The sequence below is a fragment of the Ahaetulla prasina genome, chromosome 7 (genome assembly GCF_028640845.1).
Source record: "Ahaetulla prasina isolate Xishuangbanna chromosome 7, ASM2864084v1, whole genome shotgun sequence".
Lineage (NCBI taxonomy): Eukaryota > Metazoa > Chordata > Lepidosauria > Squamata > Colubridae > Ahaetulla > Ahaetulla prasina.
The window spans coordinates 52125660-52152121 of NC_080545.1; the positions used below are offsets into that span (position 1 = coordinate 52125660).

At 36.8% G+C, this 26462-nt stretch overlaps 1 protein-coding gene across 8 annotated transcripts in view; it reads right to left on the minus strand.

Annotated features, from left to right (window-relative positions):
• Positions 1-26462, minus strand: part of OSBPL8 (oxysterol binding protein like 8) — a 95589-nt gene that overhangs the window by 16306 nt on the left and 52821 nt on the right. For 7 of the 8 annotated variants that reach the window (XM_058191186.1, XM_058191182.1, XM_058191189.1 and 4 more), the window contains 11 exons: positions 25580-25783; positions 24387-24471; positions 23276-23444; positions 19635-19860; positions 18537-18721; positions 13628-13709; positions 13282-13380; positions 8670-8766; positions 7519-7617; positions 960-1057; positions 181-270 (listed from right to left, as the gene is read on the minus strand). In XM_058191186.1, the coding sequence (XP_058047169.1) occupies positions 181-270; positions 960-1057; positions 7519-7617; positions 8670-8766; positions 13282-13380; positions 13628-13709; positions 18537-18721; positions 19635-19860; positions 23276-23444; positions 24387-24471; positions 25580-25783 (1434 nt within the window). The remainder of the gene's footprint in view (positions 1-180; positions 271-959; positions 1058-7518; positions 7618-8669; positions 8767-13281; positions 13381-13627; positions 13710-18536; positions 18722-19634; positions 19861-23275; positions 23445-24386; positions 24472-25579; positions 25784-26462) is intronic. The other variant, XM_058191187.1, reaches the window with a different exon arrangement.

Consider the following 26462-nt stretch of genomic DNA (forward strand, 5'->3'; position numbering starts at 1 on the left):
TGACAATGACAAGTTCTAGCTTTGTGCATCGTGTACCAAAAAAGAAGTACTGAGACAAAATTTTCACATCAAAATACATCCATTACCAAATTTGACGAGTTTCAAAGCAGTCAAGTACCAAGGTACCACTGCGTATCCAACATTTAGAAAATGAAACAAAGCCAAACTTATTTTACTTACCCAATGGCCTTCTAGAGTGGCTAGAACTTCTTTCCCCAGTTTAATTTTTCCCATTATTTGATTAACATTTTCATTGTTCCCCAAAAATGGCTATGAAAAAAAAGTGAGATTTTTTTAAAAAAAAAGCTGTGTAATATTCAAGGAACTTAAAATTAATAATTTCCCAATGTTCCTTTTATAAAAAGAACAAGGAAACCACTGAAGCTCCATAATATTAAAGTGGAAAGAACATCATTTTATTGAATTACTCTTCCCCTCACAGGTACTCCACAAGTTTGTGGGACAATCCAGAGAGGCCATGAAAGGAGGAATTGGTGAAAACATATTTTCTGGAAATCGTCTGGCAGTTTTCTGGAAATCAGTTCTTTGAATTAGATCAGTGTCATTAGAATGTCCAGGGGTTCTCCAAAGGGAGAGTTTGGACTATCTTGAGTACCGCCAACATTGTAAAAAATAATAATAATTATGGCAACAAATAACAAATATTTCATTTGCCACATGGAATTAGTGCAGATCATAATGAGCTGCTTGGCTGCAGGTACTATATAAAAATAACATGATTGTATGAACTAGTAGTGATATTTTTATTGATTTATTTTGTATTGTTTTAATTAGCAAAATCTTAGGTTATTACTAAATACTTCAAAAAGTGATAGTATTTATATTATATATAGTAAGACAAAGCACAAAGAATTCAAATAACAAAACTTTTGAACAGTAAGCATCTGTTCATTTTTTAATTTTAAAACCTCTAATGCATCTGAAAAGATTCTACTAACCTTTAGCTTGAATTCAAGGACTGCACTGTATCCAGTTTTCTCACATGTGATGCTAACAGTTCCCCCGAGCTCCAAAGTCATCGTGCCGTATAGAATCCCTATAAGATCAGTTGGGTTTTTTTATTTTGTTGGAAATTGTTCTTATATAAGGTATTTCTTTTCTACAAATAAATGACTATGATATACCAAAATCCCAAACCATTAATTAGAATGGAAGAAGACATAATTAATTGCAAATAACATTACTATAGTAAGTTAGTCAACATAGTACCAACTCATCCCTTCTCTTTGAAAATACCTGAAATGGTAGTAAAATTAGGACATTTTACTAAAGAAATAAGAATGAAATAAGACATTCACAAAAAGTGCCATGTTTTGATAATTTCAAATAATGATTTTTTTCAGGTAAAGTCTATTAGTAAAACCTTCAAATAATAGAAATCATACTTAAAGTATTAAATTCCTTTTCAGCAATAAAATTAAATATTGACTAAAAGACTGTTCATAGTTCAAAAACCCAGAATTCAATTTAATAATTCTGCATTTAAAGATAATAGAAATATAAAAGTATTTTCCAAATCACATAAATTAAACAATCATTTAACTCTAATCTGTCTACTAAGGGGAATAATCTCAGACAATGCAAAAATAATTCACTGAACTTGTTGGATGTCATTGAGAACAGAAGTTATGAGAAATACATACAGCTTTTAGTACTATATGAAGAACATGTAGAAATGAAAGATGTGTTCATTTGCCACTAAAAATTGTTTTCTAAGCAACACAAGTTTATTTATTTATTATTTAGTAAATTTATATAGCTGCTTATCTCACATATGTGATTCTTTGGAACCTTTTTGACACACAGGAGTTGAACCACAGCAATGTTCCCAGTTCTTAAAAATGCAACATGGTCTACAAGAGTGGTGTCAAACTGGTGGCCAAATGCGTCACACGCAGGCCATGGCCACCCCAGCTCTGTGAAGGGGAAAAACGTCATGAAACACCATGCCGCAAATTTGACACCCATGGTCTAGAAGAATGCCTTGGTGAATGGTATCAAAGACCATTTGACTTAGGTAGTCTCAACCTATAGCTTCCCTAAAGCTAGTTTGAAATGGCTTTAGCTAATAAGCTTTATTATAGGTCAGAGGTTCTCAACCTTTATAGTGCTGCGACCCCTTTAATACAATTCCCCACGATGTGGCGACCCCAACCGCAGAAAGAGGAAAAAAAGCGGCAAACTGTTTTTTTTTAATTTATCGCGCCTGAAGCCGTATTGGCTAGCGATCTGAACTGCTTGCGATTGCCTTGAGGCATTAAAGTGGAGACTCCTTCCCTATTAAGTTTATCGTGCCTGAAGCCAGATTAGGCTAGCGATTGGGAGTGATTGCAGCTGGCTTGAGAGGGAGACATCAGAGCAAAGATTTCTCTCTTTTTTAATTCATCTCGCCTGAAGCCGAATTCGGCTAGTGATTTGAAGAGCCTGCAGCTGGCTTGTGAAGTCAACCATTGGAGCGCGATTCTTTGACTCGCAAGTATACTTCCTGTTGTGTCTCACCCGCTCCCCCTGCCGCAGCCGGGCCCCTCTTATCTCCTGCCGGATGCTGATAGTTTGGAAGAATGTCCTGGCATGCCTCCAGGCCCCAGCCCTGGCACCATGCCCGGACAGGCCGAGCAAGACGGAGGGCCTGACGTGCCTTCAGCCCCCAGTCCTGGCACCATGCCCAGGCAAACGGAGCAACTAAACCCCTCCCCCACAGCATGTGAGCCTGAAGAATGTGAGGCCAGTCATGAGCTAGGATTGCCAACAGCTGGAGGCTGGAGTGATCCTCGCTTCCGGAGAGTTGAGAGGCGACGTCAGCAAAAGGGAGGGGCAGGCCTGGATAAGTGCTGAGTCATGGAGCCACACCCCATGGCCTATATAAAGGATCTGCTTTCTGGCATTCTCTGAGTCAGGCAAAGTCTAACTTGGATTGCTGAAGTCACTTCCTGGTCTCCTGCCTGCCTTGAGAACTCTGATAGGACTTTGGCAGAGCTGCAGAGGCATGTTTGATACAGACTTCCCCGACCCGGCTGTCAGCGGAGGAGTGGGACACTTCCCATATTTCCGATGGTCTTAGGCGACCCCTGGCAAATCGTCATTTGACCCCCAATGGGGTCACGACCCACAGGTTGAGAACTGCTGTTATAGGTCTACATGAAGCTGAGAAGATATAATCCTGTTGATTATTTTGTAGGATAGAATCTGTTTTATCAGAATGCCCCAAAACATTTGTGACTTTTTGCCAGAATGATGAAAGCAGTGTTGTGGTATTGCAGTGCAAACTCCATTTCTTTTGGGCACGCATGAACATTGTGACATATGTAGAAAATAGCTGGAACTTATGTCATGATGGAAAACATCATGTTCATCATTTTCTTTGCCCCCTCTGTGGATGCTCCTGGGTCTCCAATTGTGTATGGCTCAAAGATGGACTCCTTAATTAGTAATCTTATAAATCCCTTTTTAAAGAGAACAAAATGTTGCCTTTGTGAATTTACCAAGGTAGTTCTCTGAATCTCCCACAGGAGTCAAAAGGACAGCTGGTAGATCATATTTGCCCAAGCATTCTATTCACATCCTCGGGAATTATCAACTCAAACCAATCGTTTCTAATCACACATGAGGACACTCAATTTCTAACTGACTCTACAATTATCCAAGTCACCTCAAACCTGACAAATTTTACCAACAAAGAACTAGTTGAAAGAACTACAGGAGTTTAATATTTTTGCTCTAATTCTGACTGACTATTCTGACTATTAAATTTCTCACAGCTATAATTGAATAACTGCAGATGCATTGAGTGAGAAAATAAATGTTTTTTTCTGTTTATGTACTGACTCAGCATGGCTCTATTCTGTACCTTATCAGAGTGAAGACAAGTCTTCTGCAAGGACACTGTAGCAATTTTTCTGCCTCTATAGCCCATACAGCATTTAGGGATAAATTAGGATTGTGACAATCATTTGTAGAATCAATACAAAATCTCTTCAGAAATCCATAATATTTAGTAATTTTTAGCTTCCAAATCACTGTCCAAATGAACAACAGATAAATTCTTCTTTTGAATGAACTGGTCCTCTACTTCTAAGGAGCTACGGGGTAATTATAAATCTGACCTTAATTAGATAGTGATCAGTTCATACAAAAGAATCGGAATTCTCCCATTAACTATTCTGGCCAGAGCAAAAGGCCAAATCAAATGTGTGACCAACAACATATGCTGACTCTGAAATCAATTTGGATAGCCCAAATTTGCCACTGTTAAAGATTCTACAAGATACTGAAATACTCACTAGACAAGTAAAACCCATCCATTACTCTTAACCAAAGATTATATACCCTCAGTATAGCAGGGGTTAAATGCTCCCGGTTCGGACCGGCTCGCCTGATCCGGTAGCGATGGCGGCTGGTGGTCTGGAGAACCGGTAGCAAAAATCCCTGGCCCCACCCCCTGCCTCTGAGGGTTTTTTTTAACTTTTCATCAGAGGTTTTTTTTTTATTTTTAAAAGCAGTTTTTCTTCAGCCGAAAACATGCCTTTAAAAGTAAAAAAAAAGCCTTTGATGATCCCGTGGCTCAGCTGAGATTGTCAGAGCCTTTAAACTTTTTTGTAAAAAAAAAAAAGGCTTTAAAAGGCTCCTCTGGCAATCCCAGCTGAGTTCCTCATTACCAGAACCTTAAAAAATATGTTTTCTACAAGCTCTTCAGCTGAAGAGCTTGTTAAAACAATTATTTTAAGAGGTTCTGGGCTGCTATGAGGGAACTTCAGCTGGGATCGTCAGAGAAGTTTTTAAAATCTTTTTTTCCTCTGGCGATCCCAGATGAGTCTCCTGATCATCACAGGCTTTTAAAATAATTTTTTAACAGCCCCCACTTACAAGAGCCCCCACCCATGCCCACCCAATGCCCCCTCCTCACTTACCTATAATTACTGCTCCTTTCGGGCTGGCAAAGCCATGCTTTACTTCAGCTACTGTAATCAGTTGCATCAGCTAGCAACTGAATCTGCCTGCCTAAAATCTATCTCGTGAGCAACTCAATCTGCCTGCTTTGCTGGCTGAGGAACTCTGGGAGTTGAAGTCCACAAACCTTAAAGTTACTAAGGTTGGAGACCCCTGATCTAAAAAAATAAATAAATAAAATAATAAAATAAAATATTTGTGCAGCTTTCTGAGATTTGGTGTGTTTCTGTAGTGTTTCACCCTTAAGTACACAAACACACAAAATCTCACAAAGTTGTATGTGGCATTTTGTGTCCGTGTGTTTGTGTGAGTCAGTTGTGTTGTGTAGTGTATGTGTAAAGTGTGAAAGTAGGAGGTTCCTGCTTGTTGCAGGGGCCATTTGGGGTGAAGCGCAGCTGCTTTTACATTGTGTGTGAGTCAGTTGTGTTGTATTGTGTTGTATGTGTGTAAAGTGTGAAAGTTGGTTTTTGAGCTTTTTGTGGCTGTGTGAGGTTCCTGCTTGTTGCAGGGGTCATTTTAGGTGAAGTGCAGATGCGTTTACATTATGTGTGAGTCAGTTGTGTTGTGGTGTGTGTGTGTAAAGTGTGAAAGTTGGTTTTTGGTACCTCTTATTGTTTTGTATACTTTGTTTATTATTTTTATTATTTATTGTTATTGGCCATGCCCACCCAGTCATCTGACCACCAAGCCACTCCCACCAATTAAGCCACGCCCACAGAACCAGTAGGGAAAATTTTTAGATTTCACCCCTCCAGTGTAGGCTAGATCTGTGTTAAAAATTCAGGTAAATGCATTGTAGTCATAGCTCTACTCTGTTCCACAACTGAATACATGGTTGGGAAAAGCTGGGCCCATTTTGAGCCTTGAGTCTAATCCAACCAGGTCTATTATACAATCCAGGTCATCTCTCACATGCATGATTGCTATGTATGATTTTAACTTTAAAAGGCTAATGCTGGCCCACCTGAAAACCATCACGGATCTACTGTTAGACCCCTTGCAATTTGCCTACCGAACAAATAGATTGACAGATGATGATGCTGTTAATATGACTCTGCACAATATTCTACAACATCTTGAATCTTCAAAGACCTATCCAAGAGTCCTCTTTGTAGACTTCAGCTCAGCATTCAATACCATCATTCCAGATATTCTTCTTACTAAACTAAATCAGCTATCTGTACCTGACCACACTTGTAAGCTTCCTAACAGATAGGAAGATGCAAGTGAAGCTAGGCAAAATCACATCAGGTACCGTACAATTAGCACAGGAGCCCCCCAGGGCTCTGTGCTCTCTCCACTTCTCTCTATACACCAGTGACTAAATCGCAAAGGATCCCTCTGTTAAATTACTGAAGTTTGCAGATGATACAACAGTGATTGGTCTCATTCAAGACAATGACAAAACTGCATACAGACAGGAGGTTGAATAACTAGCCTTGTAGTGCCAACTGGAACTACCTTGAACTAAACACATTCAAAACCGTAGAAATGGTGGTAGGTTTTAGGAGAAACCCTCCTATACTACCACCTCTTACAATACTAGACAACACAGTATCAACAGTAGAGACCTTCAAGTTTCTAGGTTCCATCATATCTCAAGACTTAAAATGGATACCTAACATCAAAAAAGTCATCAAAAAAACACAACAAAGAATGTTCTTTCTGTGCCAACTCAGAAAGCTCAAACTGCCCAAAGAGCTGCTGATTCAGTTCTACAGAGAAATCAATACTGAGTCTGTCATCTGCACCTCTATAACTGTCTGATTTGGCTCTACAACCAAACAAGGCAGACATAGACTTCAACAGATAATCAGAACTACAGAAAAAACAACCTGCTTTCCATTGAGGACTTGTATACCACACAAGTCAAAAAGAGGGCTGTGAAAATATCTACAGACCCCTCACATCCCAGACATAAATTGTTCTATCTTCAAAACGACGCTATAGAGCACTGCACACCAGAACAACTAGAAACAAGGAGTTTTTTCCTGAATGCCATCACTCTGCTAAACAACTAATTCCCACAACACTGTCAAACTATTTACTAAGATTGTATTACTATTACTCATCTCATCCTTCCTATTACCTATCTCCTCCCACTTATGACTATAGCCATATTGCTTGTATCTTTATGATTTATATTATTTTGTTTCATAGTATGATTTCATTGCTTATTAGTAACCTATGACTACCATTAAGTATTGTATCTTATGATTCTTGATGAATGTTTTTTTTCTTTTTATGTAGAGAGAGCATATGCACCAAAGACAAATTCCTTGCGTATCCAATCACACTTGGCTAACAAAGAATTCTCTTCTCTTCTCTTCTCTTCTCTTCTCTTCTCTTCTCTTCTCTTCTCTTCTCGCTTATCCGGCACAGAAAAGGAAAGTTATTCCTTCTGCTTATTATAATAAACCACTTTGCAAGAATACTTTATCTTTTTTAAGTCACTGATGTTTAACAAGTAGGAAATTGGACCTAAGTATTGTCAGAGGCCTGATTAATAAGCCGAATAGGTATTTAAAAACACTTGATAAAATTAAATACCTTTACAGTGTGCATATGGCATGGTCATTACATAATCTTCTCCTCTGTTTAGGAACATTAGTCGCCCTTCACCATCCAGAATGGCAGATAATGAATTTCCTGAAATACAAAAATGAAAGACTCAAAAAACTAAATCCTAGAAAATAAAGAGACTTGCCAGGCTAAAGAATTGTAATCTCACAAATTATGTAATCATTTAATTTATTAATCAATTAAAAACAAATACCCCAAGTTTCCATATTTTTGGAAACTTGGGAAAAAATTTGGGTTAGAAATGTTACATTTACGCAAGCACAGAATTTGAGGGAAAATTTTTATAAAATGTTTTATAGGTGGCATTTAGACCCTAAGAAATTATCATGTATGTATCCAGATATGCAAGCGAAATGTTGGAGATGTAATTGTGATGATGCTACATATTTTCATATTTGGTGGACTTGTAAGAAGATTAAGGTTTTTTGGATAAGGATCTGGTGGATTATACAAAATGTTTTGAAAAAGAAGATAAAGTTCCTACCACAATTTTTCTTATTGGGAATTATTATGGACTGTACAGTAATTGAGACTAAGTTGATTTTAAATTTAATAACAGCGGCAAGACTACTGATAGGACAATACTGGAAGAAAAGAGTTACCTACAATAGAAGAATGGATATTGAAAGTTGCTAATTTGGCTGAGATGGCTAAAATCTCAGCCTTTTTGAAAGACAATACACAAGAAAAATATCTAACTGAATGGAAGAAATGGATTGAATATACGCAAAATAGATATCAGATTAAGAGATATCAGATTGCTTTTGAATGATTAGGCTGTATTTATCTCTAATTTCTATGGGGGAAGTTAGGATTTGAGAAGAAGGGGAGGATTATAATTTGTGTTAGGGAAAATTTAGCGAATGATTGTTTTTTCTTTTGAACTATACCTTGTGTTTGTTCTGGGAAGTCGGGGGGGGGAGGGTGGTTTTGGAGGGATGGAGGGAGGGGGAAGGGTGTGTGAAAATTTTTGTAAAAACTTTTTCAATTAAAAAAAAACAAAAAACAAATACCCCCTATTTTAGTAGTGAAAAAAATCAACTGCATTCATTGCAAATCCTTCACAAAGAACTTATTTTTGTATTTCCTGAACATAATGAAAGCTTTTAAGCACTTACCATAAAACTTGGATTTGGCCAAAATATTGGCACTAAGGCAAAATCCATCTTTTCGATTGCTTACATAGAAGGCAGATATTGGAGGATGATGAGACACCTGTTAAAAGTAATAGTGTAAATGACCTGCTGTGAAAATCAATAAAAATAAGCAAAGGATGTAAATTCCATAATAATTCAACAAATATTCATTCAAGTCAATGGAACATATGTCCCCAAAATATTGATGAAAGCTACTTTGTTTAAAACACTTTCCTTGACTTCAGATAGGTTAGTTGTGATTCTCACATACCTAATTGTGCTCTGCATTTCAGGCATTACTTAACCGTTTGCTATGGCTGTCAATTAAATCACCAACTAACATCTGTATTTATTCATGCACTTCAATAAACAAACCCTTTTTCTCAGTTTAAGATGAATGTTCAACATAATTTACAATTTAAAACAAAACAAAGTACAAATATAGAATAAAGTAAATACAAATCCTTAAAACACTATGCTGGCTAAACAGAAATATCTACAGATTTTTTTCTGAAGGCAAATAAACTGATGCCTAAAAGCAGATTTCAACTGAGTCTTATATCACAACACATGAAGGCAGAATCTGTCTTAAATATGCTGTATAAGTATTGACTGTGTACATCAGCCTTGATATATACCTAAGATGATAATAGCTTCTTGCTCTTCTTCTGTGAACTTTTATAGGCTTGTTATTTTGGGTATCTTGTCTTCTTGTACACAATATTTATACTATTCCCATGCTGGCTCTCCTACTTCTGATTGGTTCCTTTTGCTTTTTTATGATCCTGTACAAATCTGATCCTGCACTTGGAAAAGGTGTGACCATGCTCCTCTGTTTTTATCATCCAAATCTGCATGGCTGCCATCATATAATATCCAGAAACCTGATGTCTGCTCAAGTACATCTTGGATAACTTTTCTATTTAGTTTTGACTCTTCCCTATTGTTGCTTTCTAGTATTCATCATGATCTTACTGGGTTTTTGTTGTTGTTGTTAGGAAACCTTTGATAGCATTGTCATTATTTCAATGTAATACAATGTTCCGAGACAGTGTTTTGTTGCTAACCTTTGTTATTGGTGCTGACACTCCCTGTCTGGCCTTGAAATTATGTTGTATCTTATTTGTACTAAACCTTGCTCTCATTTTTCCCAACTGTGGTTTGAGGTGCTTTTCCCAGTCTTTCATGTAGATACTAAAATAGCTACACAGAAATCCACACAGACCATCTCCAGTCACATGTCCTAATGCCAGCTAAATACAAAATTACATCAGAAAGACTCATAAAATAATATTTTGTCAAAACCAAAGAGTATGCTCTTGTTTATGTATTACCTGACTGAACATATTGTTCAACAAATTTGAAATGTTACATGCAATACTTATGTTTCAGTGGTCCTCCTGTCTCTTCACAACTTACGCTTGCCTAAGTAATCAAGAGACTAATTTGGGTGTTGGCAGAATGCATCAAAAACAACAGGATGAACTTTTCAGCTATCTTTGCATGTTACAGATCATTCCGTGTTTCAAATGACACTGTCAGCAGATGATATGGGAAAACTCACAAGTACATTCAAAGAGTGTTAAATCTGTTCCAGTAGCCATCCATGCATTTACACTGACATTATAAAAGATAACATTCCAAATCTTTTCTAGATTAGCTGAGATGGCTGTAGCTCATTTTCAATTATACAAACATCATCAGCACAGCAAAATCTGCTCATCTTCATTACCATTTGCCCCTATGTGATTATAATAAAACAATCCATTGAGACAAAGACAGGACGGGATGTGAGGTCATACTGGTGACTGCTGAAATAATCACAGTGATTGGCAGGCATCTTTCTGTTATTCTGGTGTGTATATAGCAGTATAGCAGAATAATGAGCTTGTGTGGATAACTAATACCATGATATACCAGCACTGGTCTTTGAAAACAAGTATATTCTCTTTTACACATATCCAGTCAGTAATGTCATATACAAGAATATTCTGAACAGAAACAAGTAAAATCAGGTTTTAATATGAAAATAACTGAGAGAAGACAGGATGATCACAATGCTGTTCAAATCACTGAAATCATTGTATTCCAGATGCAAAAAGAGCTAGTTTATGCATAACATCCAAAACATAGGTTCCAAACCCCATTGGAGCTGCTGCAAGGACTGAAGCTGGCAAGATGGGAATTGACTAGAGAGATCAGCTAACAAAGGTATTTATCTAAAGTTATCAAGTATCATTTTATTTGAAAAGACAGGAAGATGAAGCTGAGACTTTACATGTATATAAAGTCTGAATTCTTTCCTCTGTATGTTTAAAGTATCATTCCTGTCAAGGAAGAGGTAGTCTCAATCAATCAATCAAACCATATCTGACAACGTTCTGTTAAGCCAAGCCAAGGTCTTTATAATAGATTTAAGTGTTTGGAGAGCTATGATTTATTACTGAGACCAACAGATTGGAGAAAAAATGATAGATTTGCTTCCTGGGATTTGTGAAATGGAGATATCTCCTTGGATACATCTATGTAGAAAATTATTTTGTCTTTCCACCAGATCATCCCTGTGTAACAAGTTCACTAACATCTGTAGGATTTGGTGGCTATCCCAGTTAAAGAATACAAATATCTGCAAAGAGATAGGAGGGATTCCCTTTGGCCCTATGGGAATATTAATAACTTTTGAGAAAGTATTAGTTATTTCTGGAACAAGAGGGAGGCAGTGATCTCAACAGTGAGACTAATCAGCCTGGGATAAGGCAACAGAAGGCTCCAGTATACTTTGGGGTAGAGAACCTGGCCACAAAGAAGAGATAACTTAAATCTTAAAGATAGTTGAGGCAGTTGTCATGAATCCACCCTGATTTAATGGGCAAAATAAAAAAAAATATTGTATACACCAGCAGATACAAGTCAAGTGAAATCAATCTTCCTCATAAGATCTAGTAAGTCCTCCTGATGCAGGGGCAGTTGTCTCCTTGGCACTATATATGGTATATATGTATTGTATATAATGAGTATAGTTTTTGCTATACTCATTATATACAATACATATATGAGATATATATAGTCAGGTGTAGGAGGTGTGTGTGTGTGTGTGTGTGTGTATACATATATAAATCTTACACCCTGCCATTATGGCTATGGATGTTAGACTGTCTTGAGACCTCTCTGAATAGCATGTAGATGTAACATAGTGTTATATTTGGTGCTTAAGATATAAGATACAGGAAGGAACAGCATACATGAACGGCACAACCAAGTAGCTGGCCTTATGTACAGAAACCTCTGAATAAAATATGAGTTAGATCCTCCTAAGTCCAACAAAAGATTGTGAAGAATAAGGAAGCTAGGGTCCTATGGGACTTCCAGATCCAGACAGATAGGCAGGCAGGTATTGGCCAATCAACCAGACATTGTTGTAGTAAACAAGACCAGAAGGCAGTGGAGGTGACAAATGTAGCAATACCAAGTGACAGCAACATCAGAACCGAGTATGAGAAACTGGAGACGATCTGGAAAGTAAAGGCCAAAGTGATCCCAGTAGTGGTAGGAGCATTGGGGGCTGTGACTCCTAAGCTGGGGGAATGATTTCAATACCAGAATGACATCAGAGCATTTTGTCCAGAAAAATGCAGTACTAGGAACAGCTAAGAACCTCAAACTATCAAGCCTCTGTAGAGGACCCAAGACAGAGACCACCCATATGGGTGAGAAGGGATTTTAAAAAAATCTTGATTATATATATTATATATATATATATATCTTCACACACACACACACACACACACACACGTGTATATGTGTGTGTGTGTAGATATATATATATGTTTTCTGAGGATTTCACGGGTGTTTGTATGTAGGTCTATCTACACATTGCTCCCAGAAGCACGAAGTTGAAGTCTGAAGATGACGAATGAGATTTCGTCGAAACGTCGCCAAGACACTTCCAATTTTACGCGGGAGAAAACCCGAATAACCAAAGACATATATATATATTTGAAGTTACAATGGCACTGAAAAAAGTGACTTACAACTGATCCTAGTACTTACAACCTTTGCGCCATCCCCATGGTCACATGATCAAAATTCAGGCACTTGGCAACCAGCAGGTATGTACAGCATTTGCAGAATCCCAGGGCCATGTCATTACCATCTGCAACCCAGCTGGCTTCTGACAAGTAAAGTCAACGGGAAACCAGATTCGCTTAATGACTGCATGATTTACTTAACTGCAGTAATTCACTTAACAGCCATGGCAAAAAGGTCATAAAATTGGGTATGACTCACTTAACAACTGCCTTACTTAGCAATGGAAATTCTGGTCCCAATTGTGATTGTAAGTTGAGGACCACCTGTAATTTGAATCAAAGTAAATTTCTTGCCTTTTTTTATAAATCTAGTAACGTGAAAATGCAGCATACCTAAAATAGTGGTTATTTCTATCTCATTAATAGTGTTAGAATACGGGAGGAACAAAGTTTTTTAAAATCATTATGGTATTGTTGCTGAGTTAATGTAATCAACTGTAAATGTTGAAAAATGCTGCTATAGTTTTTCACATATATTTCAGATTTTTATTACATTTTCACAGTACCTGTTCAGCAATATAAAAAGTCTTGCTGTTTGTTTTTGGATGAATCCATAAACAACGAAAAGTCTCACCAAGTATTGGATTGTAAGGTTTTTTAAGTCCCTGAAAGATAGACAATATTTGTAAATATATAGGAAATACATTCCAATTGCAATAAGCAAAACAAGCTTTAATAAGCAAAAACGTTTTGAAGATTCTGTAACTAAATGCTTACAATTATTGTATTTACTTAATGGGAAATTGCCTCCAGAACCCATTAATTTTAAATTGAATGGGAGCATTTTACTCTACAAATATGAATAGAAGCTACTGAAAACTAAGGATTAGATAAAAAGTACCAAAGTATTACTTTTGGTTTTTTGTAGAATCCTGATAAGTACCACTTCACAACTTTTTTCATTCGATTGTAAGCATTCTCTTCAAGGGCAGCTCTATAAAAAAATTACACAGACTTATAATCAAAATATATTAAATTTTATCCACATCAATGTAACAAACCATATAAGAGTTTCATATTCAAACATAGTGATAAGAAATGTATACACCGTAGAACATAAACATAAAATCATAGAATTTGAAGGGACCTTGGAGGTTTGCTAGTCCAACCCTCTGCTCAAGCAGGAGACTCTATACCATTTCAGATAAATGGTTGTCCAGTCTCTTTTTGAAAGCCTTCAGTGATGGAGCACCCATAGCTTTTGAAGACAAGGTGTTCGATTGGTTGATTGTTCTCACCATTAGAAAAGTTCACCCTAGGTTGGTTCTCTCCTTGGTTAGTTTCCATCCATTATTTCTCATCTTGTCTTTTGGTGCTTTGAAAAATAGTTGAGCCCCTTGTCTTTGTAGGAGCCCGTCAAATACTGGAATACTGCTATCATGTCTCCCCTAGTCCTTATCTTCATTAGACTAGAATTTAGAGATACCCAATTCTTGTAACGGTTCTTCGTATGTTTTAGCCTCAAGGCCCGTAATCATTCTTGTTTAACCCTAATATAGTTTAAAGTGACTGATTTAGTCAATAGATTTTTTTTTTCTGAGGCTTCAGAGGCAACTGTGGCTAGCATCTTCGGAGACAAGGTGATCTGCTATGTAGACCACAAGCAACTGAGTAGACTCCTGTCTTTATAGAGCTCCTGTCTAGACCATGGTTGCCAAATCACCAAACCCAGATGTAAACTCAACCAGTTTACATCTGCGAAATATCTCAGGATCAGGAAAGACCAGGAAGGCTACTCTACTATTTTATCAACACCTTGTGGATAGGAACCAATGGCAATTTTGAAATCTATGCAAGTAGAAAATTATTTGAGAAGTGAAGGAAATAGTATTCTTAATCCCTCTAAAAAGAGATAACTGATGGGGGAGAAGTTTCAAGAATTACTACAATCTATCAAAGACTGTTTAAAATATGGTTACACATGTGGGAATCCAAACACTGTGAGAAGCCAAAAAAAAAGTAAAAAAAATACCCTGACTAATAAAATTTACAAATCGGATGGATACTGAAATAACGGTTTCTAACTCATGTAGCTATAATTACTTTAGAAAAAAGTACTTGAATAAGAGTGTTTTTTTGTACACAAATTATTCTTTTATCTTGATTTTCACAATTCAAATCTGCACTACATATTTATTTTACTTAAACTTATTAAATTTGTTTGCCAGTGTCAGCCCTTCAGGGTAGATCAGATAAGAAATAGACTCCACTGAGAAATTAGAACTATAATTCTTTAAAATGGGCTATAATAATAGAGCTTTGCAAGCTCAATTATGCTTTACCTCCCTTTCACTTCATCTCAATTAATTAAAGATGAGCCTACCTAAGTCCTTTTCAAATACTTGTTTCGCACCTGGACTTAAGGAATTTATTTTATTTTTATTTATTTATTTTATTTTGTCACAACAGTATATGCAGTCCTCTTTGCTTATACAATGGTTCTGGCCTATAATTCCCCAATTCTCTATAACCAATGCTGAAATCTAGTCAGCTTAATTCAGAGTTTTATTTCTGCAGTCATACTCTTTGTTTTACTTTGCAATTTGAGATAGCTTAAAAATAGAATCTCAAAGAAATGACATCAAGTCAGTGGTGGGTTGCTACCGGTTCGCCCTGGTTCGGGCAAACTGGTAGTGGCGGTGGCGGGAGCTTCGCCCAGACGTCATCAAAAGCACTCTGCATATGTGCAGAAGTGCCATGCGCACACTGCCAATAACAAACCGGTAGCAAAGAAACCCATTACTGAATTGAAACCCATTATTGAAACCCATTACTGCATCAAATGTTGGTTGAACTACATCAGAATCCATTTTATAAAAAGTGTGAAGGTTGTGTTCCCAGAGAAACTCAAAGATGAGTAAGTAGTTCCTAAATAACTGCCTTTTAAGAACATTTGACAATGAATGCCTTAAGAAGCAACTTTTTGACTGTCATTTTTTTCAGATTCAGGAACTAATGTGTCCATCAGGTAGGAACCACTATATCAAAATTGAAATATTTCTAAAAGCGAACAGTGTGCTGTAATAAAAACATATAGTAAAATAAAAGGAAAAAGAAACTGATAAAAATAAAACTGGGTAAGAGAACACCAACTAATTCAAAAGTTATATAACACTATTAAAGTATTCTAAACTGCTAATATAGATGCAAAACAATTGCATATCATTCTGAAACACAAATGGGAAATGTATTTTCCTCTATGAGAGGAGAAAAGATAAGAGTATTGTTTGTGATGTTATTTTTCACAGAGTCAATCTTATGTGTGTATTGGAGAAGAGAGATTGGTCTTCACTAAGAAAAACCATTCGAAGTAGATAGGTTGCCAGTCATTCCATTTGAGTATCAGAAGCAACATTTTCTTTGAAAAATCAAACATCAGTGAGATAGAAAAATGGCTGCGTAGGAATGATTCCCCCCGACCTTTAGTCTCCTATGGAAATCATCAAATTCTGGCTAAACCCTAAGGTTCCAAGGAACACAGTTTTAAAAACCCTGCTGTACACTTCCCCTAACTGTGCTGGTACAATTCTAGGTATTTCCATGTTTTTCTACTAATTGTTGTACAATTCCTTATTTTTACCTGCATAGCTAAAAGTGTTCTTTTCTTTTATGTACACTGAGAGCATATGCACCAAGGCAAATTCCTTGTGTGTCCAAATATCCTTTGCCAATAAAATTCTATTCTATTCTACATAATCTCTTACATGCTTCCCTTTTTCATTTTTTAATAGTTTACTTTTTCCAAGCAATAGGCTACCAGGAAAGGGATATACAGTATACACAAGAGTATATAAATTCATCATTTGCAGTCAACTTTTGAAATTAGCCATTTAAGTCGCATTTATGGTGCGAGGTATCCAAGTCCAATTTATGGTGTGAGGCATTATTTTATCTAAGAAACCTGAACTAAAAAAAATTAAGATCTGCTTCTATTATATTTATTTATTTATTTTATTTATTAATCATACTTTTATACCGCACCATCTCCCGTAGGACTCAGGGCGGTTCACAGGCATATTAAAAGACAATATAATAAATAAGCATTAAAAACCCAATTAAAACTAAATATTATCAAAGCCAAATCACTAAAAACGGTAAAAACCGATTAAAAACCCCATTAAAATTTAGCTAAAACATTTTATTCTTAGGCTAGTCCAGCGTGCTGAAATAATAGAGTCTTCAGTTCACGTCTGAAGGTCCGGAGGTCGGGGAGTTGGCGTAATCCCGGAGGAAGCTCGTTCCACAGGGCTGGTGCCGCCACAGAGAAGGCCCTCCCCCTGGGGGTCGCCAACCTACATTGTTTGGTCGACGGCACTCTGAGGAGGCCCACTCTGTGGGAGCGCACAGGTCGTTGGGAGGCAATTGGCGGTAGAAGGCGGTCTCGAAGGTATCCCGGTCCTAAGCCATGGAGCGCTTTAAAGATGGTAACCAAAACCTTGAATTGCACCCGGAAGGCTACCGGTAGCCAGTGTAGACCGCGCAGGATGGGTGTTATATGGAAGCAACGCGGTGCTCCCTCTATCACCCGCGCGGCCGCATTCTGGACTAACTGGAGCCTCCGGATGCTCTTCAAGGGGAGCCCCATGTAGAGAGCATTGCAATAGTCCAGGCGGGAAGTGACGAGGGCGTGAGTGACCATGCGTAAGGCGTCCCGGTCAAGGAAGGGGTGCAACTGGCGAATAAGGTGAACCTGATAAAATGCTCCCCTGGCGACGGCTGTCAAGTGATCCTCCAAGGACAGCCGATCGTCCAGGAGAACGCCTAAGTTGCGTACTCCCTCCCTGGGATGGTGTAAGCTGACTGTACTGGGACGCCGGCACCCACAGCCACTCTGTCTTGGAAGTGTTGAGTCGGAGCCTGTTCCTCCCCATCCAGACCCGCACGGCCTCAAGACACCGGCCCATCACCTCAACGGCTTCATTGGGGTGGTTCGGGGTGGAAATGTACAGCTGAGTATCATCAGCGTACAGATGATAATCCACCCCGAAACCACGGATAACCTCACCCAGCGGCTTCATATAGAGGTTGAACAGGAGAGGCGAGAGAACAGACCCCTGAGGCACCCCACAAGTGAGGCGCCTTGGGGTCGACCTCTGCCCCCCTGCCAACACCGTCTGCGAACAGTCAGAGAGATAGGAGGAGAACCACCGATAAACGGTGCCTCCCACCCCCAATCCCCCCAACCGTCGCAGCAGGATACCATGGTCGATGGTATCAAAAGCCGCCGAGAGATCTAATAGAACCAGGACAGAGGAACAACCCCTGTCCCGGGCTCTCCAGAGGTCATCCACCAACGCGACCAAAGCCGTCTCGGTGCTGTATCCGGATCTGAAACTGGACTGGAATGGGTCCAGATAGACAGTTTCCTCCAGGTGTTGAGGAAGCTGATATGCCACCACACTCTCAACAACCTTCGCTAAGAAGCGAAGGTTGGAGACTGGATGGTAGTTCGCTAAAACAGCCGGGTCCAGGGAGGGCTTCTTGAGGAGGGGCCTCACCACCGCCTCTTTCAAAGCGGCAGGGAAAACACCCTCCAACAAAGAAGTGTTGATAACTCCCTGGAGCCAGCCTCGTGTAACCTCCCGTGTGGCCAGTACCAACTGTTCCAATAAACATGTGGTGGAATTCAACCTACCCAACAACCTGTCCATGTCATCAGGAGTCACAGGATTTACTGAACTCCTCTTGAAAATGCTTTTGAAATAATAATGACAAGATGCATCAAATTAGTTCTTACTTCAGATGAATAAAAACAACTTACTCAGATAAGAAATCTGCATGATAGTAATAATCAGAGAGTTTGTCCAAGAAAGAACGTGTTTCCAGTATAAACGTAGGCAGTACCACTTTGGAGAGATCCATTCCAGGGCGTACTTGTTTCAACAACGTCCAGATCAAACTCTTATTCTCTTCCGAAACTATTTCTGTTTGAGAAGCTTCTCCTGCCTTCAAAATGCAAGTAGAGCATACACTGAAATATATTAATGCATTTAAATAAATTGCAAAACATTTTTAGTTTGGTATATAAACATTTGCCAATGCCACTCTGATATGGGATTCAAAGATTCTTCATGGCTGCAAAGCCGTATTTTTCCAATGGTTTTTCTTACCCACCCATTTTCTAAATTCGGGACTTCAGATGAAAAAGAAGAGACAATGTGCAAATCCATGTGATTTTAATATTGAAGAAACAAATGGAGTGTGTCACCATGCAGAACTCTGGCCCTATAGTTGATTGATATGATATAGTTGATTGATATGTGAAACAACGCATACTAAGAAAACATGGGATGTAACAGCCATATCATAACATTTATTATTTATTTCCTGCCTTTATTATTTTTACAAATAACTCAAGGTGGTGAATGAGGGAGGGAGAGAGGGAGGGAGGGAGGGAGGGAGGAAGAGGGGCGGTGGTAAATGAGAATTGATGGAGACCAATCTAAGACAGCAACTGAAGTAAAACCAGAAATATATATACACAGACAGAGATAAATAAATGTTAAGGAAATAAGAATGATGGAACTTAAGATAAAATGAGTAGCAAAAATCATGACCAATAAAATATAAATCAATTAACAGATTAACTGTAACCTGTAGTAAATTAGGTTTCATAACATTGAAATAAAAATTCTATATAGATAAAGTCAAATTTTGGATGTGATATCAACCCACAGGGTAACATAACAATGATAAAACATATTTTACTATCTCTTTATATTCATATTAATTTAATTCTATCAGTTTTACCAGAAATTCTAAAATAGACATACCATGTAACAATAGTGGATAAAAAAACGAAAGAGAAACAAGCAATTTTACAATTCAAATATTGTGAAGTAAAAATATAACTTGTTACCTCCCCCAGTTCTTCACTGTCTTCTTCTACGTAAATTGTTTCCTTTATGTGATCAGGTTCAGGATCAATATATGAATCATCCTGTCTCTCTGATGTATCTGTGTCACTTTCCACCAAACCATCATTATCTGACTCATCACGATCATGGTCATTTTCTCTATCTGATTTATCAGAGTACATATCTGAATCTTTAAAATGATGTCTTTCAATTTCACTGTCATTTAACCTATTAAAAAGAGATGTGTTAATGTTTTATATAGTAAAGAACAGTACATTTAGTTAATTTGTTACTTTACTGAATTTTTGTTTACGAAAAATTGTTTAGTAGTTCAGTAAATATCATCAAATGTCAATGAAATTAAATGTAAGCACTTTTCATTCAAATTAATTTTATTGGGAAAATGTAAGCACAATAAAATCATTACAATTCAGTTTAATGTATTCAGTTTAATTACAAGAATCCCTGAACTTAATTCATATTATTTCCCATTCTCAGTTATATCTTTATCACTATTTTAAACAGCATCCTAGAGCATTCTATTTAGTTGAACATAAAATATACTAAAGAATACAAGAACTACTGCCTAAATGCAATCAAATATGATTTTCTTTCTTAGATATTCATCATACCTTATTTCACAGAGTGAATCTTTCCAGGATTTAGGAAAACAATCTATACACTCAGTTTCAGATGTTAAAAACACATTTACATTTTATATGCAGTATAATATGCAGGTAATTACCTAGGGATGCCCCTAGTTTAACAATTAGTGAACAAAATAATTTCTTCCTAAATACATTAATATTAGTGAACATAGAAGTATTTATATAGAAATAACAGGCTATTTAAAGAAATCACTGCGATAATTTCTCTTTCAACTGAATGATATAAGCAGATGAAATGACTGGAAAATACTTGTACTTGCATTGTGACACAAAAGTTAAATTAACCAATCATCACGGCTATTGTCCAGATTGAAATAAAGAGCTGAGAGTGCATGAACATAGGCCAAGTTTGTTTCCCTTTGACAACTTATTTGCAAAACAATAATGAATTATTTATATACCCTGAGTCATATTTATTCACCTTAATTTCTGAAGTGTTTATCATAGTTTTAATCTACTTTTCATTTTCATTTCAGGTTTACCAAAATAAAAATTAAAAATTAAAAAGAAAAGAAACAAGAAAAAATAACTTTAAACTAAAAAAAATCTCTAATAAACTTGAGGCCTGTTTACCATACGTCAGTACAGGAATGCTGTAAGACAAATTCCTATAATTGTTTTCTGGCATTTATAGGGAACAAGTAAATTACTTTACAATGCCTCTAGTTCTAACCATTGCACTACCATGGAAAGATACCATAGCATCAAAAGGTGTAGTCTTAGTTTAGATTATAGCTGTGCAACATTTTGATGGCCAAGGCTGTATACTATTCATTCATTCATTTTTATGTCATCTATTTGCAAGATTCTATGCAGGTTATTATAGAACTACAGTCAGAATCCTAATTAAAAACCTACCATTATTTTTCATTTAATAGGGCTCTCCACATCAAAGGCTCTGTAGAACAGCACCATTTTAATAAAGGGGCAAGCTGCAGCAGCTGCTATGGAGAATGCCATCCTCCAGGCCCCTGTCCCTTCATTCCTCAGTTTAGGGACCTGTAGTTCTCCCTCTAAGCTGACAGGTAGTTGTCAGATAAATTTCAACTAAAGAAGACGGTCCTGAAGGTAGCAGGGATCCAAACTATACAGACTTATACACTTTGAGATGGAACTGAAAATTTAGTGGCCATCAACACAATTCCTTAGTATAGATATTACTCTGCTAAACTTGTTTGCATTCGTCAACATTTAGGAAGCCATATTTCATTTCAGCTGCAGCTTCCAAAGAAAGCCTTATAGTTTTAATTGCAATAATCTGTTGAGTTATTGTCTACAAAGCTTTCTTGCCCAACAGATCGAAATGGCAGACCAGTTTTGATGGCCACATTAGTACCTGCTATTCTAGCAAAGGCCTAGAACCCAGCAGAATTTTCTGATTTATTACTGAACTTTCAGGTAATCTATCAAGCTCACAGATGGAATATTAATGGTCCTATGTGCCATTTTACCAAAAGCAATTCTGTTTTGTTGGGATTCAGTCTTTTTGTTCTACCGCATCCAAGACTCTAGAAAATACACAAAGACTGAAGAAAAATAAGGAAGCAAGCTGAATTCTGGAGTACTCCACACTGAAGTACCAAAGGGTTCTTTCTATTTCTCCTTCCCCACCACAGCCTCATAGATTCTCCAAAAATCACCACAGTCTATGCTATTAAATGCAAGTAACTATGCTTTTATTTCCTCTGTATTTCAGAACATGACTAACTACCTAATGTAGATACACACCTGACTGAAGGGAAACTCCTCAATTTAATCTTATGGCATCTACCATACAGAGGTTAATAGAGGGCGAGTATGAGTGATCTGACTATGACAAAGAAATAATTTTGTCTTCCACTTCAGATCATATATTAATTGCATGGAGGTCAAAACCTGATTTAAGACACTGTCCTTCGTATATTTTAAATACATGTTGGCTTGGAGTAAGAGCATGTTTGTCAATTCCCAATCTATTCAGACTACAAGCCCAAGGAATGGAGATCCTTCAGCATAGAGAATCTGTAGCAGGTTGGAAGTGTTAGGTGAGCTACCTCACTAGTACACTGAGTTGGTTCATAGAACCCAACATAAAATACTGCACCTTACTTCTGGCTACCTATGGAACAATTTATTTGGCTATCATCGAATTTTCATACAATATCATCACCAGCCCTTTTCCTTGATCTTGGTGTTAAGGCTACTTCAAATCCCCCAAGAGCCACATGGGCAGATTTCAGGTAGAGGAATCCCTCCATTCTCATTCAATCAGCTTTTGGTGCCTATTCTGTTCTCTCTTCCATCATGGAAGAGGAGGATATTATTAGATATGTACTTGGCATAATGCAAGTGACTGAGTTAGGATTTCCTGGGAAGGATAAAGAAATTAGTATAGCATAAAAAGCTATAGCTATACTACAGAATAAGAGTAAAATTATAGGTTATCAGCATAGGATAGAAAATAAAAGATTGCTTAGGAAATAGTGGTATAAATTAAATGTCTACTTATTCTGAAAACCATTACTGTTTTTATTCTTATTTGAGACTCATCAGATATTATTTGGATAAGCAAAATTGGTCACATATTGCCTCTTGTTGGTCAATATAAGTAAAAATATTCCACAGGACTTCTCAGCTCTGGGGTGGCGGATAGAGAAGTCATATAAACCTCATATTTGAGAACATGATTTAATGTAATATCAATATTTCTCTATTATGACAAGAAAAGGCACAATATCATTCTAAAATATGGTTTCTATACATTAAATACAGTAAATAAGGATAGCACAACAGAAAATATTAGGACCCAGAAACGGATGAAACATTACCCTTGGTGTAGGGCTAAAATGCTTTCTTGTGTGATTTTTATAACAAAAATCTAATTTGGAAATTGAAGACAAAAAAACAACACACAACCTCTACCCTTAAAAGATAATTCCTATGAATTGTGAAGGGCAAGCTATGGTTTAATAAACAAACAAACATTATGGACTTACGGGAAACTTTCAGTGCTGTGAACGTTGTTTGCACGCAGCAGGCCATAGAATGAAACATGTGTGCTATCTGCTAAATTCAGTTCATGTTCTTTACCTTCTCTAACCATTGTACGTTTGAGCAAACTTGAACACTTTAAAGCTAGCTCCAATGCATCCATCCAACATCTACCTAAAGATAAATATGTTTTAGGGTATAATAATCAAAATAGGGAAAGCACAACAGGGGAATTTGCATTTCAAGTATTTGTCAGTTTTATGTATAACAGGAGTCCTGAACCTGTGGGCCATGGCCCACTACAGAGTGGTGGCCTATTTGCAACCAGACTGCATGAGTGGCGGATTGGCGTGCGTAAATGCAGCCTCACTTGCATGAGCTGTGAATTACCACCACAATAATGCCAATATTGCAATAAAATGAGTCATACATTTTTTCTGGTTTTCCAGTGCATATAAAAGTTACATTTACACTATACCGAAGTTTATTAAGTGTGCTATAATATTATGTCTAAAAAAGCATGCATACCTTAATTAAAAAGCTATTTTATTGCTAAAAAGTGCTAATCATAAACTGAGTCTTCGGTGGGTCATAATCTTTTTGCTGGTGGAGGATCTTTATATATATAGCAGGGTCCGCTTGCCCTTTGTAGATAATACATATTATCTACAAAGGGCAAGCAGACCCTGCCATATGCAGGAATAATGCTAGGAACAAGTAGTACCTGCAAAGCGCAATAAAGTAAAGTGCAATAAAACAAGGTATGGCTATAAAAAATTGCTTCAGGAAAATAAAGCCATATATACAATTGCCTAACAATGTTCCTGTATTAGGAGGAGTTATTGCTTATGTGCTATCTAATTAGTTTATACTGCAAAACATGAATACTGATTTGATAGGCTGCCTTTATCATCCCTCCATTCTAGTAATTTGTTGGAATTTAAAATAGTTCATTTGCTTCTCAATTTGAAATAAAACACATCAGTTAAGAAAACTTAAAACAATATTCATAATATGTATATATTGTTCAAAACTTGAAAATTCCATTCTTAATGGCACTTAACTCAAGTAACCTCAAATAAAAAATATATCACAAAAGACAAAATAAATGCTTACCATCTGATTCCGAAGCTGCTCGAATGATTAAGTAACTACTGGGTAATGGCTGTGTTATAGAGCCAACAGCTTCACCTTTAGGGCCCTTAAAATACAAAACAATATTAATTTGATTGTATTTTAGATCAACTTGCATTCAATCTACTCATACATTGTCTGCTTTTTTAAAAAAATGATTTTACCAGCAAGCAATAATGAAGACATAATCTTTTACTGGGTCTTATAAGTGTCTTTTCCTAGTTCACCAGATGGCAGTACAAGCCAACCTTGGATGTTATTCAATGCTAAACAAATTATATTCAGATTAAAAATTGCAAAAATGAACCACTTGTGACTACTGGTTAGACAGGGAAATCACAAAGTATGGTAAACTGCAGTATTTATTCTATGTTGCTAAAAAAAAACCAGATATAGTCATCAAGACTTGAGATCAATTTGAGTCTTTACTTTCCTATTCACTGCACCCCCAAAAGCAAACGTAAACATTTTAAAAATATCTTCCTCCTTAACATAGTGGCTTTAAGAAATTCTCTATGGCCCATTCAGTTTTGGATGAAAATTAAGCAAAATATATTAGCAATAATACTTTTAAATAAACAAGTTGACGAAAAGAACCGCAAGACCAACTCCATCTGAATGCTTATTTTCCCCTAAAAATTGAGAAGCAGCTCAACCACAACAGAATTAGCAAAAGTGAATTTGCATTTACAGATACTTGCACCCAAATACCGTAAATATGGATGCAGTTCTACTATTTATTGTCCAATAAGCATAAAGAGGCGATTTTGTTTTTAAAAATGAGATACAATGTAATATAAGCAACTTGTCTGATGGAAATTTAATAAAGCAATACTAAACAGTTTAACATTGGAAGCCTTGCACTGTTAAAATCTATGATTGTGCCATAATTGGAATCATAGGTTAATGGAAATAAGAAATGCTAACAACTACCTGCCTGCCATCCATAGTAAAAAGTCAGATCTTTCTTTTCAATCTTTATTAACTATGCAAAGCAACTGAACAGCTGAACTTTAGAGTTTTAGGCTGATCAGACAACTTTATAAAATAAATATTCTTCTGGACTAATCTATGACAACTGAAAAGCATCTTGAATTCATTAATGATGCAGAGAGTTTTAACGTCACATAATATTCTGTTGGCACCAACTCCATTAAGAATACAAGCTCACTTACCTTAACAGCCCAGATAGACTGTTCCAAAGGATGGAAAAGTTTGAAACAGAATCCATCCTTTTTTGAAGGCCGCTCAATGAGTTCACAAGCATTCAGAAGTACTGTTCCCACCCACTGGCCATTTTTAGGTGTTTTATAAATTAGCAGTACTCCTGGTTTCAACACGCACCAAAGTTTGGTCCAACTTTTCAATGTACCACGAATCTTCCCAGAAAAAAGAAAAGAAAGAAAAGGTGAGAAAGAAAAATATATCTAATTATTATTTCTAGTATCTTTCAGTCTCTTACTCCCACGCAAAAACATGATTTTACAAAATATGTAACAAGTTCAGAATTATAAAATTATTTTAAATTCTAGTGAAGTAGCAATGCTCATAAAGCTACCCTCAGATACAACATTATATTAAATACATATAGTAAGTGTAAGTATTTGGATAACTCCAATGTCTGAAAAAAGGGAAAATTGATATCAGTTCAGGCCAGGAATCAATAGAAAAGTAAATGTGAATTCTGATTTAATTTCAGGATTACCAGATATCAAGCAAAAGGAGGACATATCCTCCTTTTTGTCCTCAGTTTCTACATCTAGTCTAGCTTTTTAAAGTGCTGACTGCAAGTTAACAAACTCTTCCTGAAATTAAGAATTCAGTAACAAGCTGAAGGCATTTGCCTCATAACTGGCTGGTGATTCACAGCTGTGAGGACACTAGGTTAACAGCAGCTGGTAGGACATTCCTCTCAATGTGTATTTACCATTGGGTGTCTGTTTACTTACTTGTACTCCCTTCCTCTCCAAAGAATGTAAATATAAACATTAAACAGTGTGTGTCCTTCTTTTCCCTCCCATTTACTCTGCGTTGCATTTGTCCATATCTTCCTTTCCT